Source organism: Adiantum capillus-veneris, chromosome 26 (genome assembly GCF_014529385.1).
Source record: "Adiantum capillus-veneris isolate H3 chromosome 26, ASM1452938v2, whole genome shotgun sequence".
NCBI classification, from domain to species: Eukaryota; Viridiplantae; Streptophyta; class Polypodiopsida; order Polypodiales; family Pteridaceae; genus Adiantum; species Adiantum capillus-veneris.
Window position 1 is genome coordinate 23,348,049 of NC_140956.1, and position 19,347 is coordinate 23,367,395.

The 19,347-nt window shown below is 40.8% G+C and overlaps 1 protein-coding gene across 2 annotated transcripts in view; it reads right to left on the reverse strand.

Moving 5' to 3' along the window:
* The window catches only part of ABCB25 (ABC transporter of the mitochondrion 3), a 229,847-nt gene extending 221,420 nt beyond the window's left edge, over positions 1 to 8,427 (reverse strand). The window contains exons 1-2 of one of the 2 annotated variants that reach the window (XM_086501794.1): positions 7,983 to 8,427; positions 7,282 to 7,542 (exon numbers count right to left, since the gene is read on the reverse strand). In XM_086501794.1, coding sequence (XP_086357920.1) covers positions 7,282 to 7,542; positions 7,983 to 8,285 — 564 coding nt within the window. In that variant the 5' untranslated portion in view covers positions 8,286 to 8,427. The remainder of the gene's footprint in view (positions 1 to 7,281; positions 7,543 to 7,982) is intronic. The other variant, XM_086501795.1, reaches the window with a different exon arrangement.
* Positions 8,428 to 19,347: the final 10,920 nt, after the last annotated feature.

The window sequence follows — 19,347 nt, forward strand, 5'->3', positions numbered from 1 at the left end:
AGGATGGATGGGACACAATTTATCTAGTAGACTGGAATATCTAACCCAGTTAGATGAGTTGCGACTCAAGGCTATTGCAGTCATTTACGCACAAAAATGACAAATGAAACAATTTCATGACCAGCATGTGATGAACAAGGGATTTTAGAAGGGCGAGTATGTATTAGTCTACACCTTAAAGCAACATTCCAAGAAACTGGAAAAAAGAGGTTATGGCCCATTTGTGATCAATGGCATATCACCCAGTGGTGATGTATAGCTTGCAACATTAGAGGAAGAGGTGAGGCCTAATTTGATCAATGGTTGCACAGTCCAGATTAAAGAATCATCAATCTCTCACTACGAAAAATGTTGGAAAATTCACAAAGCAAAGAAAAAGAAACAGGAAGCTCAAGTCCGAAAAAGCATGTAAGTCTGGAGGCAATGATCCCCCCTTGGGATAAAACAAGCCAAGATGTAAAGTGCCACTCAAGTAGCGGAAAATCCTCTTGACAGCCTGCCCCTGGGCTATGCATAAATCTACTGACCTGTGAGATTGCAAACTGAATATCCGGCCTCGTGTTGCATACATAAATGAGGCATCCAACAGCAGTTTGGTAAAGAGTGACATCTGCAGGATCACCAACATCATGAAGAATCAATTTCAAACCTATTTCTATGGGACTTGCAATAGGTTTGCAATCCTCCAGTCCAAACTTACATAGCATTGTCTCTATGTAACTTTTCTGACACAAGGCAATACCACCATCACACTGCTTAAATTGTAAACCCAAGTAATGATGCAACAGCCCCAAATCTTTCATCTTGAAAGTAGCATTCAAATCAGCCTTAAATTCAACAATATGTCTCTTATTTGGTCTAGTGATCAGCAAATCATCTACATAAAGAACCACAATGAGAAGTACATCACCCTCACGCTTTACAAACAATGTGCTTTCTATTAGACTATTACGAAAGCCTCGTTTGACCAAATGAGTGCCGGCCTTCTCATACCAAGCACGAGAAGATTGCTTCAACCCATACAAAGCTTTGTTACATATGCACGCATTATCCTCTTGTCCTTTCTTGACAGAACCGTGAGGCTCCGTTACATAAACTTCCTAAAATATGTCACCATTCAAGAAAGCAATAACAATGTCTGATTGATGTACATCCCAACCAAAATGAGCTGCCAATGCACATAGAAAACGCATAGTAGTCATACGACAAGTAGGAGTAAAAGTCTCTTCATAATCTATGCCTTTTTATTGTGCATAACCCTTTGCAACAAGTCGAGCCTTATAGCGATCAATCTCACCATCTGGCTTGCGTTTCAACTTGTAAACCCATTTCGTACCAATGGCCTTTTTGCCAGGAGGCAAATCACATAAAGTCCATGTGTCATTTTCTATAAGTGCATCATATTCTAATTGCATGGCAGCCATCCAATTTTTTGAATTCTATGCTTCATCAAAAGACACAGGTTCCTCAACATCATGTAAGCTAGACACAGCCAAAGCATAACAATCTAATACATAAGATGCATGGCGAGAGCCTCAATGAGTGCGACTAGACAAAGGTGCATCCAATTTACTGTCACGCAATGTATACACCAAACATTTTTGCATACCTCTAGCCTGCTCATTTTCAACCCTTTCCTCATCAAGTATATCCTGTACATCTACATCAGTAATAGGCTAATCTGCAACATTTTCATAAACCTCCATACGCTGTACAATTGCCTCATTGGAATTTACATTCGAACTTCCACCACTGAAAAGAGGCAACAAAGTGTCATAAATGTCCTGTGAGCTTACATTACTGTCTTTAGTACATGACAACAAGGGCTGAACAAAATCTTCCACAAACACAACATCCCGTGTGACCAAGATACGCTTTGTTTGCAGATAATACAACCTGTAACCTTTGCTTTCAGCACTATAACCAACAAAAATACATTTGACAGCCTTATCATCCACTTTTCTGTGTTGTGTTTGTGGCACCAAAGCATACATCAAACAGCCAAAAACACGCATGTGCTCAATAGAAGGCTTTCTATTATGCCATGCTTCATATGGATTAATAGACTGCAAAGCTTTCGTAGGACACCTGTTAAGTGTATAAGTGGCACACATAATGGCCTCAAGCCAAAACGAATGCGGCAAAGCTTGACTTATGACCATACATCGTACCATTCCCATAAGTGACATGTTTTTCCTCTCAGCAACACCATTTTGTTGAAGCGTATAAGGCATTGTACATTGGTGTTTTATCCCACGACTAGCCAGAAATGCATTAAATTCATGAGACATATACTCCCCCCCTCGATCGGAACGAAGGGTGCCCATAGTACATTTCGAGACATTTCCAGCCATAGCCAGAAATTGTTTAAAGCACAAAAAAACTTCAGACTTCGCTTTAAGTGGATACACCCATGCATGCCTGGAGTAATCGTCAAAAAAAGTCACAAAGTAAAAGTAATTGCCCAAGGACGGAGTTTGCATGGGTCCACAAACATCACTATGCACGAGCTGCAACCTACATGTGGCCTTAACTGAAGCATCCTTTGGAAACTTCGAACATTGCATCTTACCCAAAATACAACCTTCACAAACATTTTCTACAAGTGCTTCAAGAGGCGGCAAAGAAGCAACCATATCAGATTTCTGCAAACGCAGCAAACTAGCAAAATCTAGATGACCAAAACGTATGCCAAAGTTTTGCATCTGAAATAGCCTTTGAATCCACAACTGCATTTACAAAATTCTGCCCACAGTTGTCATACAAAGTGAGCTTACACAGCCTACGGCATAAAATGCTAGATGCAAAAATTTCATCACCGAAACTGAGATCATGTACAGTACATCTGTCATCTACAAATTTGACTACAAGACCAAGTCTAGCAAGTACAGATACAGACAAAAGATCCTTCTTGATCGCAGGTACATATAGTGCATCAACAAGTATAAAAGAACTGCCATTTGCAGTAGTAAGAACAATCTTTCCAACTCCTTGAACCGGATAAGAGACATTGTTGGCACAAGTAACTGTGCCCATGAGGGACAGACTCAAGAGAAGTGAACAAATCACGATGTGAGGTAATGTGCTTTGTAGCACCACAGTCAAAATACCACACATGTGAATCTACAGCAACTGACCTGCATGTATCATGGACAGCAGGATTATAGGTACAGTCTGCACTAAAAGCCCATTCGGCATCAACATCAGTATCGCAATCTCCTTTCACAGAAGACTCAACAATAGCTGCATTTGTAGTGAAACCAGCATTTGCAATGGAACCACCCTTTTTCTTCTTAGCCTCTTTGGCCTTCAACCTAGGACACTGCTTAATCTAGTGATCATTAGCTTTATAGTAATGGCAACGCATCTTCTTTTTGCCCTTATCACCAGAATTTCTAGACAAATTGCTGCCAGCAAAAGCATTAGGAACAGGTGATTTTCCACTCGCAAAAGAACCGTGAGAAGTGGCTGCATTACTGTTACCACCTTCTCTTTGAGCAGCAAAAAGGTTTGTTCAACTGCACTCTATCTAGTCCTATTTTTTCTGGAAAGAGACTCTTGCAACAGCAATGTGCATAATGCATCAAACATGACAACTTCAAGATTTCCTTGGGTCATAAGTCTCCAAGTACTAGCAAAAGTATGGTAAGAATCTGGCAAGGCATCAAGAACAGTTTACACAAGGGAATTGTCTGAAATGACTTCTGCAGAAATAAGTTGCTCATTGATATCCTTCACACCAGCAAGGAAAGTGTCTATATCATCTTCGTCATGCATAATCTTCAATTTCACTTCTTTACACAGCAATGCAATTTTAGCCTCATTGCGACTTGCATAAAGACAAGCCAAAATATCCCAAGTCTGTTTGGCAGATTTTGCTGAATAAATGTGGGGAATAATAGTGCCCTTCACAGACAACGCAATCAATGCATGAGCCTGCGCATCTTTTACATCCCAACGAGCTTGCTCAACTATAGGCAAAACAACTCTAACAACAGCAAGAACTGCAACATCGCCTACATCCTCAAAACCAAGACGTACATCAATGCCCAGCACAATATTCTAGACGCCCTTCGACACAAGAACGTCTTGCATCATATAAGCCCACATAGGGTAATTGTCCCCATCCAATCTGTCCTCCGCAGCAAGCATCTATAACACATCTGTCTTGTTGTCAATCATGGTAAACCGTAAATGCTGCACCTGATGTAAAAACTGCCCGAAAAGAGGAGAAACGAAGCAGAAACAACACGTGCTATATAGCACAAACAATAGAAGATTGTAAGGGACCTGTTATGCAAAAAACGGCACTGACAAAAATTATGCACAAAATGACGAAATAGCCTGTGCAGTATTGCCTGTAGTGGAAACGGAGGCCTGTGAACGCTCGCCAAAGCTCACTGAAATCGGAGAAAATGAGCAAGCCTGTTGGAGCTATTGGCAACTAAGCCCGAGAGGATGCAACCTGCACTGATACCAATTGTTGGAATTAGGGTTGCAGAAAAACACACACAGCTTGGAGAAGACGAAGGAAGCTCAAGGCACACAACAGAGTGTATTACTTAGTGTGCGATGGAAAGATAGATAGCCCTAGAATGATGAGCATATATACAATGCACGAGGGAAAAAACCTCCTAAAGAGGGAAAAAAGGCCCCGATGGTCCTCAGTGTCTTCACACACATCACTACCACATGTATATGGTTTTAAGTGCTCTGTGTAAAGTTGACAAGTAATTGAAATAGTACCACCCTCTATTGTGTACAAGCTGGTTATAAGAAGACTCAATGGGAAAAGTAATTGCCTTGGTGGAATTTGCCTATCGCAACACTATTCACTCTTCGATGGGAAAGGCGCCATTTGAGGTAATCAAAGGTGCTAAGAAGGTTCCTCCTTTTCTAAGCACCAAAGACGAGATTTTTGAAGCGGGGATATGTCACAAAATAATGACGTGGCATGCCCAACTGACAAGACCAAGAATTATAAGTTGTTCCAACTTATAGGCTCGCATCCGATGGGGCCCTAGGGACATTAGGCAAATAAAAACAAGGTCGGCGGGCAACTGTACAGGCGTCACAATTTGCGTTGGTATACTCCCGTGGCACAACGTACGGACTACCACGAATTGCGTTGGCCCTACTGACGTGGCACAACGTACGGAATTTGCCTTTCACGCTGCCAGCTTTTTGGGCTTGAAGCTTTTGAGTTGAGGCTTTTCATGTAGTTGCTTTTCCATGGCCAAGGCCCTTTAAATAAGACCCAAGGGCCACTCTCTCCCTCAGTTGTGTTGACGAGCTTACGAGCAGAGAGGACCCGCGGGCATTGTAACTCTGTTCAAGCATTAATATAAAAATAAACATCGAAAGGGGCGCTTGTCTTTGGGGCCAATCTCTCTAGGCACGGAACTACGTCGGGCCATGTCGACTCAATTGAACTGTGATTTAAGTACGAAGTATCTAAGTGATTCTCTCGTATGTCGTGACAAATTCTCGCCTTGGGGTGTCCAAGTCTGTTACAGAGACCTTGGCAAAGGAGTTTGAGATGACAGATCTCAGCTTGCTTCGATACTTTCTTGGTTTGGAGATAGGGGGGAGGGGGCACCTTTCTCTCTCAATAGCGCTATTTCCAAGAGTTGTTGGAAGCATTTGGTATGACTGAGTGCAAACCTATCTCATCTCCAATAGATCCTAAACAGAAGTTGTCACAGTATGACCCCTCAAATGTAGTAGATGCTACAAAGCATCAAAAGTTGATCAGTTCTCTTATTTGGGTGCTTGGGTGCTCACGACCTGCTTTGACAACAATTTCCAAGTGGGACTTCTCAATTCGTTTATGCAACGACTTGAAAAGTCACATGTGGAGCACGCTCTTCAAACCGTGCAGTATTTGAAGCGGTGAAAGTTGTTAGGCATTTGGTATGCGGCTGGAGGTTCAGAGTCCGGGATCATTCTTCAAGGATGGAATGATTCACATTGGGGCGAAGGTGAAGCCAAATGTTGTGAGCACCTCTTGTAAGGGCGATGGTGCCCTACTGAGAACGTTGAGGTGATTAGCCTTCCAAACATCCCACAAGGTGATGCTGACTATCATGCAAAATATCTGGTCTCTAGATCGAGGATCACCCTGTCCGGCATGCTCAAGGTGCCTTTGTAATATCCATCTGCTACCAGCATAACCACAGAATCAATGTCAAAATTCTCATGAAATAAATGCTCTCCTGGAAGTATATGAGCCAAGATACTATGCCCCAAGTGACAAAGCCAAACTGGACACAAGCTGAACTATAAAAGTAACCCAACCAGCCATCATAGCCTCTCCCCACGAATCGCTGCATGCAAATCATCCGAGAGCCATACGAATAGCAATTGCTCTATGGAGTCCAGACTCTAAATTCCCAGCTGATAAACTCAGCTTCTATCAACATAGCCTCTGACTAGTGAAACATAGAAAAGGAGGGTCGTCATCCCATCAGCCGTCATCCCATCTGGCCTCAATCAACATGAGTCCTCTCTCCAAGCAGCTGATGGTCATTCTGCTCCCTGACACATGCATTTCAAATTAACAGCTGTCTCTATATCTCCTCCAAACATCTCGGCTCTTGATGAATCATACACTCCTCATCTCCCACCAAATACACACCAAGGATCTCATGAAAGGAGAAGCAAGAGCTGTGCACAGAGCACATCAGCAAATATGTATCGGAAAGTCCACTTCCAAGGGCCATCTGCACCCATAAAACAATACCGTGGACACATTGCTGAAAATGAATGGCCTAAGAACTGCTTCCAAGGCTTACTCGAAAACACCTCTGACAAAGTGAGTGGAAAGCAAGGAACAGCTCTACATCCCCTGATCAATGCTACTTGATGGTATGCCATGCAACTCGTGAAAGAGTGTCTTGAGAACCATTCAAACCTCCCGAGAGATAATTGGACACTAGGCGGTGCAACTCAAATAAAACCCCTGGACAAAACTTCCAGCAGATCATAGTATACCAAGCTATCGCAAGAAGCACCTGGATTACAACAATAGTTCTGCCAGCAAGAGATATATGCATTGAGCAACAATGACCCAGTTTTCTCCAAATGGCCTGCAGAATTGACTCAAACCGCTGCTGTATGAAAACTTGTTTGATAGGTCTAATACATGCATCAAAAAATCGTTTGATAGGTCTAATACACGCACAAAGGCTGCAAACACATCAGAAACTTGTTTGATAGGTCTAATACACACACAAAGCTTTTATCAACCACTTAAAGGAGATACCAGAATATAGAGTATACCTTTGCCACCACTAAAAGTCCAAGCGAGACAAACAGTCGCACTTTAAACTCTTTGTTGTCTTTAGGCCACAAATAAGCACCTAAGTTCTGTAAAATGCGAAGATCTGCAATTGGTGTCTCTGGGCTATCATAAGGCTTGCCAACTATTCCTTCTTTTGTTGTCAGGTTCCATGAAGATCCCTTCGGAACTGTCTTACCAGCTGATGACGAGAAACGGGCTACCTGCAACAACCGTCTCAGACCAGCATCCACATGTGAATCCTGTATAAACCCACAAATCACTGTTGGTCATTGCATGGTGTTGACATTGTCTGATTTGAAAAAACTTAAAAATCTAGCACACATAACATTATCTCTTCTAATGAGATACATATATTGCACATTTCTACCATGCAAAAGCAATTGTTGTACATAAAAGCAAGGCATTTCAAAAAAACTTATGTGAGTTGATATCTAGATCAGACAAAAGATCAGAGATAGCATCGTTATGAAGCTTGACAATCCAAAAGAGCCAAATGCTAGATTGACAATGCTGCTACATACTAACTTCTTGAGAGTGTGGATCTATCCTGATGTAAAATTTTCTATTAGTAATCGGTGCATTTTCTAATGTTTAAAGGATAAGCTTCACATTCAAACTCCCAGCTAAAGTATCAAAACAACACTCCGTAAAACAGTAGGAAAAGGGTAAAAGCTGAAACCGTGCCGGGGGATTCTGTTGAAGACCATCTTTCTCCAGCACCATCGAGCTGACAAAGGCATGCTGAGTGACTTATTGAAAATCTGAGGTACTGGTAAGGGTTAGTGAGGGAATTTCGAGACAGATCTCTTGCTTTTAGAGGGTTACGTGTCCATGCACGGAGGGGGCAATTTGTGTTAAACGTGGGTAAACTGGGCGCTAAAGTGCGCTGTATAGGAGACTCAGAGAAACACCATGCGCTGTAGTTTGTTTGACGAGATGAAGCTCCTCTCCGCAAACGGAGGAATGTCCTCCGCAAAGCCATCTCAAGGATTCGAGTCAGCTCGACATAGACATAGCTTGAGTTCAGTGGTCCTTCGCTATGTCTTCTTCACGCACTTACTGCAGAAAAGAGTTGAGAAAAGTTGGAGTCACTGAGCACTGAGCTTCGAACATCGAGAGAGAGAATGAAATGCATCATTCACTAAGTCGAAAATTTACAACCATAGTAAGATCGATACAAGTGTATGGAACAAAAATAAATTAAAAAAACTAGGGTAACTATAATCTAAGTAGGATGCTATATATGCAATTAGTCGTTTTAGGTTTCTTCCCTTCGCAGGTCTGGGAGCAGGGGTGGGGCAGGAAGAGGTCCTGGCTACAGGGGGTTACCCTGAGATGGGACCATGGCTAGGCAGCCATGAGCTCTCCCCCTTTGTCACAGGTGAAGTCCCCTTATTTTAGAGCCACGGCTGCAAGGCGGCCTCCTCTCTTTGGGAGGGAATCGATGGTTGTCTTCGACGAAGACAGCTTGGGACACTTTGGGAGTGTCATCTTGTGAGATGGGACCCCTTTGGTGGTGCAAGCACTGTCGTTCCAGCTGATGGGCTCTCCTCAGGTTGTCCCTCTCACAGATCCATGGGCAGCAGCACTTGTTTGATGCAGGGTCTGCCATATACTGAAGAAGGACTCATCTTGTGCTTGTGGGTGCATGGGTGGTGGTTTTTGTGGATTCTCCTTTGGGTGTTGCATTGGTACTGATGTGTGATGGTATGCCTTTCTATTGTGATGTTGAAGCTTCAAGATGGTTTGTGGGCTCCGTCTGCTCATTGGCATTTGATGACTGGTGCGGCACTGGTGCTGGTTGGTCCTGGATATTGTTGGACGGGTTCATCTCATCCTCGGCTTCATGGTGGTTCTTCTTTTTGAGGTTTGCGGCGGCTCGGTGCTAGCATGGTGGACAGGTGGAGTGGAGGTGGCAGCTCCCCTCTATTTGGTGGCATCCCCTTGTTGGTTGATCTTCCATGTGTCGGCTTTACTCTCTCCTCGGTAGGGTGGCTCCCTATTCAGCCAGCTCTCTGTGTTAGAGTGGCTCCCTTGTCAGCCAGGTCTCCGGTATGTGATGGTATGATGCTCTGGTCTTTATGGATTGTGTCTATTGGTCTCCGATATGTGATTGTATGATGCTCTGGCTCGGTTTGAGCAGGGCTCTCTCTTGTATATTTTTTTATATTTAATCCTATCTACCACTCACATTTGTGAGTTTGGAAAAAAAAAAAGGATGCTATATATGCATCACAAGTCACAAATGCGGGCCATTCGTGAGGCACTCGGATACTGGAGGGATGGATATGGTAAACAAAATGGGGGAGATCCTCCCATGAAGTGTTGCATGGGTCTCTATAGTGAATAGAGGAGTACGCCTCCCTTGTTCTTCTCTAGCATGAAGTGTTGAAACCTCCACTATAGTTGATGTTGTATAATTGTCTCCATCTAAGTGTCTCGGTTGTCTACAACCTTATTATCACTTTGAATGCCATGTGTAGCAGTACTCCTATCATGTTGAATGAGTTTGCATATTCAAAGTTATATTTTTAATCATGTAGAAACATAAAGTCGTGGTTCATGCTCTTTTTCTACTTCTTTGATTCCATGCTGGAGCTATATGCAATCCCCCGTGCAATTATATCAAGAGTCGATTTTAAGCATGTTAACTTCGTTAGCTGTTGAATTTCATTAGTTTGCATTAAAACTTGTAGCTATGCTTGCATTTTCTTATCCTAGATTTCATGCTTTGCTAGTTGGGGACTTATAGACCTTGTGCTTGCAAATACATAGTATACATCAAGATCAAATTTTGTTATGTTGGGGACTTCTAGACCATGTGCTTGCAAGCACATAGTATTCATCAAGATTCAATTTTGTTATGTAAACTTGTCTAATATATTAGATTTATGCTTTTTATGGTTTAGAAATTGTTGAGCTATCTGATATGGTTTATTTGCAAGTTTATACTTTATGTGAGAATTATGACCATAGTGTTTCATTGAGATGTAATAAGTTCATTAAGTTATGGTTTATGAGTTTTGGATTAGGTGTTGATATGATATTGCAACATTCTTCGCTCGTTTTCACTGAAGGAGATCAGTAAGTTGAGCTTATAGTGGATATTGTCAATGATAAAATGTTCTTTTTGATGGAATGACCAAACTGGTATGGTGACCATAGTGATAAGTACGTAGCACTATATCTATGCACATGAAGATGGTTGATCACACAATCCTTATAGCCTTCTGAAGAGGAATTTGGAGAACGGTGTTGTTAGCAAAAGTTTCCATTCCATGAAGATCATCGGATTTTTCAACCTTGGAAAAGGAAGGTCCTCATAGGAGACAAGACATTCTTCCTAGTCATAGCTCTTGGAACGGTCTCACTCGGAGGACAACCAAAGGGGGCACTTTCATACCTCACTTACTATATGTACTTAAGCTTGCTTTCACTGAAGGAGATCAGTAAGTTAAGCCTTATAGTGGATAATATTAAGCGAGTAACTACAATGGATTTGGATTGGTTGAGTGAGTAACTATAACCGATTTGGATTGGTTGTTATGTCACAAGTTTTGGAGGATGAGACATTGATATGTTTGCATTATATAATTTGGTTATTATGCTCAAAGTTTAGATGTTGACTTATGAATTAGTTTGAATTCATTGATAGAATTGGATTGTTTTGTTGTAGAAGGGAGATCATGAGCTTATGATTGATTTGGATTAGTTGATACGGTTTGGGTTTTATGTTTTGCCATAAAATATAATATATAACTTTACCAAATGATTTTCTCATATTAAACTCATCACTTAATATGGGAAGATAAAAGGGGGACAAGAGTTAGGCTATATATATATATATGTATGCTTCTAAACCTATTTCAACAGGGGACCAAAAGGAGAAATGGTTGCATCTCAATAGGGGTCCAAAAGGAGACGGTCTACCAAAGAGAAATATGCAATAAGTGTTTCTAAATTTACCTCAGCAAGGGACCAAGAGGAGAGATGGTTACATCTCAAAAGGAGTCCAAACAGAGGTAGTGTATCAAAGAGCAACGTGCATTTAATGGAGCTTAAAAGACCTTAGGGTTAGCTTCATTAAAGATCTCCAAAAGTTAGTGTTAAAAATTCCTTTGACCTTACGCAAGCTAGGGCTAACTTTGAGGTGGGAATCCTACCCAAGCATGAGGTGCTTGTTGGCTTGCTAAGTTTTAGTGGGAACTTTACCCAAAAGCTTGAGGTGTTTCTCACATGCTTAAATGACTAAAGTTTTTGAAGTATTCAATTCAAAGATAACTCTCAAGAGACATGAATATAACTCTCAAGAGAACATAACTCTCAAGAGACAGGAACATGCCATGCTTGATTGACTAAGTCTTTGAAGTATTCAATTCAACCAAATGACTTAATAAGCATAAAACACACATGTTCAAATGATTCTCCACATGTGCCCTCATGATGTGTTTGAATGCTATTGGATAGGTTTTAAAGGGATCCAATGAGAATTTAAATACATAAAAATAAATAATTAAGTTCTTTCTCTCAAAGAGGAAAAAGAGGACACATGTTCAAATGAAATAATAAAATAATACAAGAAAGAGAGAGAGAGGTGTGGACCAAGCATGAGAGGGGGGTATACTTTCCCACACACACAGATTCTCTCATTGTGTGGAGTGCAAAGTGCAAGAGCTCCATCTCCATCTCCAATTTGTTGAGAGGTGGAGAGCCTACACCAACACTTTTGGCTATGGAATGCAAATCCAACCAAGAGCCATGCTTCAATGATTAAGCTTGCCATCTTCTTCATCTTCATTACTATACTATTATGCTATACTAAGCAAAAAGAGTGATGATAAGTGAGGAACTATTTCTTTCTCCTATGGAATGTCTCTTCTTCCTCTTCCCTACCCTCATTCCCCGATAGCTCTCTCCACCTTCGAAGGTGTTTGAGGCCTTGGAATAGTTAATGCTTTTTGCAAAGTTTATGTTAAGCTCGTGATGCATGAAGCTTTTCATCTCCATAGCATCACCAAGGTGACAAGGAACACAAAGATTGTATTGTAACAAAGTCTCTCTTGATGGGAGAATCTATAATACAAACGCCTTTTGGAGGGGGGACCAGCTCCGAGTAAATCCGGTCCTCATCTTATGTCATGTTCTCTAATACTCTCTCTCTTGCAAAAGTATTGTTCATGCCAAGTTAATTAAGTACTATGTTTATGTTGCTACCATCAATTAAGTTCACCCTCCAAGTTCTCAAAGTAATCTCACAAAAATGCTCACTCTAATTCTCTTAATTCCGCTATTCTCAAAGTTCATAGGCCATTTCCATTACATTGGTATCAGAGCATTTGGTTTCTCTTTTCTTGCTTAAGCAGAGAGGTCCTTAAGTAGCCTATTAATGGTTGATTTTATTAATAATATTCGGGTAAGTGGGACTGGGATCTATTATCGGTTTTGTTGAGCCCACTATGTGGGATATGGTGCACACCTTGGGAGTTTTGGTCTTAATAATGGGGTCTTTTTAGACTTGTCTACAGATTTACCATTATTGAGCCATAAGAAGTCCGAAAGGAGCTTTCCCTCGGCAATTTTCCTATGTTAGAACCACCCCACTACTATCTATAATTAACCAATTCGAGCCGTGGGTGTAGATACTTAAGTGCTTATTTTCAAAGGCTAAGAGGAGTAGCAACTAAGGCTTTGTGTTGCAAAAGAATACACTAAGTCAACACATAAGTATAATTAGCATAGTTGACAATAACCAAGAGAGTAGAATAAACATTGATAACTTTGATTTTCCACATAAAGGTGCTAATGACGATGCCCTCATGTTTATCAATTATCTTGTTACTAGGTTGCATCAAGCTATGGGCAACCCTACTTTGCAAGCCGAAGTTACTCAACAACTTCGTGCTTATGGGATTTTCCTTCCTCTCCAAGAGGAGAGAGAGCTTAGGAGGCCTCTTGATGAGATCCCCAAAAGAAGACTCTCTCCCATACGAGAGGAGGAATCCAAAGAACAAGAAAGTAATGAATCCCTAAGTTCCTCTGAAGATGTGGCTCCACGAAGACGGCGGTCTAAACGATCGCCAACTCCTCCCAAGAGGAAACGGTCAACACACAGTCCTTCTCCTCGTAACTCCGAAAGGGAAGAGAGGAAACAAAGGAAAAAAAGGTCAAGAAAGAGGTCACTCTCTTCTCCTTCTTCTTCACCTTCCTCCTCTCCCGACGAAAGCTATGGCTATTCTCCTAGAGAATACAGGAGGGGAGGACATCACAAATCATACCCTGCATGAAGAAGATCACAAAAGCTCAAGAAGTTCAAAGAGGGAAGAAAGAGTATCTCCTTTCTCACCTACGATGGTACCTTTGGTGCCACCGACAAAGTATTGGCCTTCATCCAACAATTTGATGCGGCCTTTGGAGACGAGGGCTTCACGGAGTCCTCCAAGCTACACCATGTAGCTATGCACTTCAAAACATCGGGTCAATGGTGGGCTAGCCTTTGTGGCAACGATGAAGCCCCAAAGACATGGAAAACTCTATGAGTTTCCATCATGAAGCAATTCCTTGTAAGCGATGCAAAGGACAAAGTACTTATTGAATGACGCAGTTTGAAGTTTCTCTTACATGAGTCTATTCACAAATATGTGGACAAGTTTTGGGATTTACATCTCAAGGCTACTGTCTTCCAAAAGATAGACTTCGCCGAGCAAAAGCAACAATTTTGTTCGGGATTACCTGAAGAAATAGCCGAGTATGTCAACTCCCAACGACTTGGTTGTATCACCGAAGTAATCCACCACACCATGGTTGCTTCCCGTATCAATTTCCAACAAGGGGCTAGACAGAATGTCAAACCCATGGAAAACAAAGTCCAAAATGATGCAAAGGGGAAAACCAATGCCCAAAATTCTTCCCAAGGCACTTCCTACAACAACAACAACAATAGGTCCAAGGAGAAGGGAGTTTACAAAGCTAAAAACAAACTCTCTCATGAAGAGCTTGAAGCTTTTCGCAAGGACCATAAGTGTTTTAAGTGTGGGGAGCAAGGACATGGCTATCTTTCTTGCCCTAAGAAAAATGCTTGCAATGAGACTCCTAGGGCTTTCACCATCGAAGCTCCAAAAGAGGATGCTCATTGTAAAGGATCATCTCTCTCCTATGCTTGGGGAAAGGTAAGGGAGCATGATGCCTTCATCTTGTTTGACCCTGACTCTACTCACAACTTCATATCAACGGAGTAGGCCACCAAGTTGGGCATTCAAGCTTTTGATATGGGAGATATTGTAACGGCTGACATAACTTTCAAGGGACAGCAAGCCTCCGTTACTCCCTTGATTGGGAAGTTGAGGCTTCATGTCCAAAGCTATGTGGACAAAGAAGACTTTTTCATCTCTCCTCTCCAACATAAGGATGCTATCCTAGGGGCTACCAACATGAAGTTCCCTGAGAGAAGAATCTACTTCACCTATGGGGGAAAGAACATGTATATAGATGCTAATGAGACTGGTCATACTATACCACTTGTAAATTCACAAACTTTTGATAAGTCAATGAAAAGCTCGATTTCTGCGTACATGATTTTTGTCAAAGAATCCACTAATAACGCTAATGGTTTATCAAATGAAAATGGTAGGAATCAAGAAGAGTTAGACTTGTCTAACTTTATAAAAGGATCCCAAGGTGTGTTCATCGATGATATCCCTATGGACTTACCTCCAAAACGAGGGGATGATGACCATCGAATTGAGCTCCTATCAGGAAGCTCATGCCTAACAAGCCTCCTTATCGAGTTTTCCAAGCTCAACAAGAGGAGATTATGAGGCAAGTACAAGAATTGGTAGACAAAGGGATGGTGAGGCCTAGCTCCTCTGCCTTTTGTTCTCCAGTCCTTTTAGTGCAAAAGAAAGATGGTACATACCGCATGTGTGTGGACTATCGCGCACTAAACCATATGAGTATCAAAAACAGATTTCTCGTACCTCGGGTAGAAGATCTGTTTGAAAAGCTACAAGGTTCTACCTACTTCAGTAGGATTGACATTAAAAGTGGCTATCATTAAAGAAGGATAGTGGAGGAAGATATCCTAAAGACTGCGTTTCGTACAACGTTTGGTCTTTATGAATATCTAATCATGCCTTTTGGTTTGACCAATGCACCTGTCACATTCAATCCTTTGATGGAAAAAATATTTAGACCCTACCACAAGTTCACTGGAGTGTTCTTTGATGATATCATCATCTACTCAAAGTCCTTGGAGGAACACAAACAACATCTCCAAGTGATTTTTCAAGCATTGAGGGAGAACAAGCTTTTTTTCAATCAAAAGAAAAGCGAATTTTTCCTTCAAGAGATTAAATACTTGGGTCATATTATCTCTCAAGATGGTAACGGCATGGATCCATCGAAATTAGAGGTAATAAAATCACGGACTAATCCAAGGAATCTACATGAGCTAAGAAGCTTTATTGGTATGTGTGCATACTATAGACGCTTCATAGCAAAATTTTCTCAAGTAGCAGGACCATTACACGACTTAACAAAGAAGAACTTTAAGTACTCATGGACTGCTCAGGAGCAAAAAGCTTTTGACAAGCTCAAAGAGAAGCTTACCTCTCAACTAGTCCTCATGGTTCCGGATCTCTCAAAGCCATTTGAGGTCCAATGTGATGCTTGTGGTGATTGCCTTGGAGCAGTCTTGCTTCAAGAAGGGCATGCCATAGCATATGAGAGCCGAAGGCTCAATGCCGATGAACGGGTCTTGCGCATATACGAAAAAGAGCTTTTAGCTGTTCTTCATGTTCTAGACACATGGAAGCACTATCTCTTGGGGGCTCCATTCATCCTACGAATGGATTACAAAGTCTCAAGTACATCATGATGAAAACCAAGCTTTCCGACAAACAAATGAGATGGGCAAATTTCCTTTTGCAATTTAAATTTCATATTGCTCACATTGCTGACAAGCACAATCAAGTTGTCGACGCACTTTCACAACGGCTAAGGGTAAATGTGGTGTCAATGATCTATCTTTTATGATAGATGAGTATGCTACTGACCAAGACTTTAAGTAGGTAATTTCAGGCTTTGCATTAGGGAAGGAAAAAAAGAGCCATTCACCTTGAAGGATGGTTATTTTCCAAATGGCAATAGGCTATGTGTTACTCACCAATACAATAAGAAAGTCATGTATGAATCCTATGCTTCTCCTTATGCGGAGCAAAGAGGGTTTCCATAATCTACTCTTCGAAGATTAGAAATGTATTTCTGTTGGTCTACCATGAAAAGTAAACATACAAGAGTATGTTTCAAAATGTGTGGTATACCAAAAATTGAAATTTGATCGAGGGAAGCAACTTAGATTGTTTCAGTCGACAAGCTTAGCAAGAAAACACACTCTATGCCTGTCAAAAATACTATTAAGGCACATAAAACGACAACCCTCTTTAGATCTCAAATTTTCAAGTATCATGGCTTGCCAACATTCATAGTGTCAGACAAAGATCATAGAATGACCAGTAATTTCTAGAAGGGTCTCTTTGAGAATTTACAAAGTAGATTAAATTTCTCTTTTGGCGTATCATCCACAAACGGATGACCAAAGTGAAATAACTAATCTAACGATTCTTGAATCTACTAAAAGCCTATGTCATGAAAGTAGATAAATATTCTCAATGAGAGAAGTACTTACCTCTTATAAAGTATGCGTACAATGACATTGTACATACTTTTATGGGGAAAGCATCTTTTGAGATTAAAGAGGGAAGATCCAAAAGTCCCTTACTACTTAAAGTATATGGGAAGATCTTCATTGTTGATGAATATAGCCGAGACTTACAAGAATCTTAAGGTTATATCCATCTCATAGAAAATGCAAAAAGGGTTGTTGCTAATAAGCACAGAAGAGCCTGAGTCTTTAAGAAAAATGATTTGGTCTTGCTAAAATTTTTCAAAGCTGACTAAGGCATACTACAGGCAAGAATCCTACGACCCAAGCAAGAGTATTATGCTAAACTAGCAAAAAGATACTATGTTCCTTTCTTTTAAAATTAATAAGCCAATCAATGAGATGGCTTATTAGTTAAAGTTTCCCAACCATTGGCTCATTGAAAATGCTAACCATGTGAGTCTACCTTACAAAGGGGAGCCATCAAAAGAACCAATATATGGAGGACCCGCTTGAGATCGAAGATCAACAAGAGGTGTTGCAGCCGAAATCGATTCTTCAACATGAAGACAAGGTACTAAGAAATGGTAAGATTATCCAATGATATCGTGTTTAGTTTAAGAATTATCCTTTTAAAGATGCTAGATGGATAAGGAACTTAGTTTAAGGATAATATGAACCTTTGTCAATGCTTACAATGCTACACTAGAGTAAGCAAATGAAAATGGATTTTAAATGAACAGTGTTTTTGTCTTATAAGACTCATTCTCTTTCTTTTATTGTGCACAAAATTTAAGAAGTATGCATGCTTAGGATCATGTTTGTGGTGACGACGTCTCCCAAACACCAAGTAGAACTTGTCACTCTACTTTGGAAGTATGATATGGACTAAAGAGCAGACATGCTTGCGGCAACTAAGTCTCCCGAGCACCAAATGGATTAGTCATCCATTCTGGAATGATGTCGTAGGGTAAAAAGGGATCATCTACCTGCTAAGAAACATGCACTAATGAATAAGATTTATCTTCTCTCCCTCATAGCTGAGAACGACTATGATTTCAGGAGAGAGATAATGTCATAAAATATAAATCTAACTTTACCAAATGATTTTTCATATTAAACTGATCACTTAATATGGGAAGATAAAAGGGGAACAAGAGTTAGACATATAACACTACATCTATGCACATGGAGATGGTTGAGCACATAGTCTTTACAGCCTTTTGAAGAGGAATATGGAGAATTGTGTTGTTAAGCACAAGTCTCCATTTCATGAAGATCATCAGATTTTTCAATGGTGGTAAAGGAAGGTCCTCATGAGAGACAAGACATTCTTCCTTGTCATAAATGGTATGACGAAAAGCTCCAGTGTTGAATAAAGCATGCTGCGTTGATAACTTTGTTGGTTAAAGAAGCCTGAGTTGCTCCGGCTAAGCATAATGTGCTAATTAAAGGAGGCCGAACAGCGTTGATGAAAGCATGACAGATGTGAAGCAAAAGTGGGATGTGAAAAGCAAATAGTGTTGCGCACACTTGAAGCTGACAAGCAACGTTCAATTTCTATTTGTGGTTGATGGGTTTAATTACGTGGAGCAACCTACGTGCTCGTTTGATTCAAAAGGCCTTAGGCCAACCAAGTAAATAGTAGAGGGAAATTGACTAAATTTGAAGGTTCTAGAAGTAAATCTCAATATTTGTAGGTGAGATTAACTAAACCTAGGCTTTTTTTTAGCATTGGAACCCACAAAATATTTTGCATTCATCACATAGAAGACAACTTTTAGGTACATTTCGCATGAGGGTGGGGGTAGAGATTTGAAAAGCCGTAATGTTGGCTCTCAAAGAAAAAGTTTGAGAGAAAGAGATGAGTGTACAGGACCTTACAGGCTTAATGTAGACTTTTCAACTTAGGGAAAAACAATTCTATCAAGTGTCGAAGAACTTTGCTCATCCCTTTGAGCGAAAGCTCTCTTACTATACAAGATAATAATAAATATCTAACCTTTCCCCCCTATTGAGGCAATGCCATTGTCCACAGACGACCATGTTTTATAAGAGCTGCATTATTGCCCCATGTGGGTAAGTGATGACTTTTCTCAGGGTGGTTTGCGGATATGGGTGCGAGATTACCTTTTTTGGACCGGCCACTGGGTGCAATCAATGACCAGATGCACATATCATTCTAGGCAGTTCATCCCATCCCAAACATCCCTGTCACTAAGTGTCATGACACAACAAGTGGGTATCAACAATAACCACATCATTTTCTACTTGCGAGGCGTATGTATAACACACAGTCATTGACATCTACTACTATTTATGAGCAGCATATACACTTTGACGGCTACAAGAAACATTTACCACCCATGAATTAGAGATCTGCACA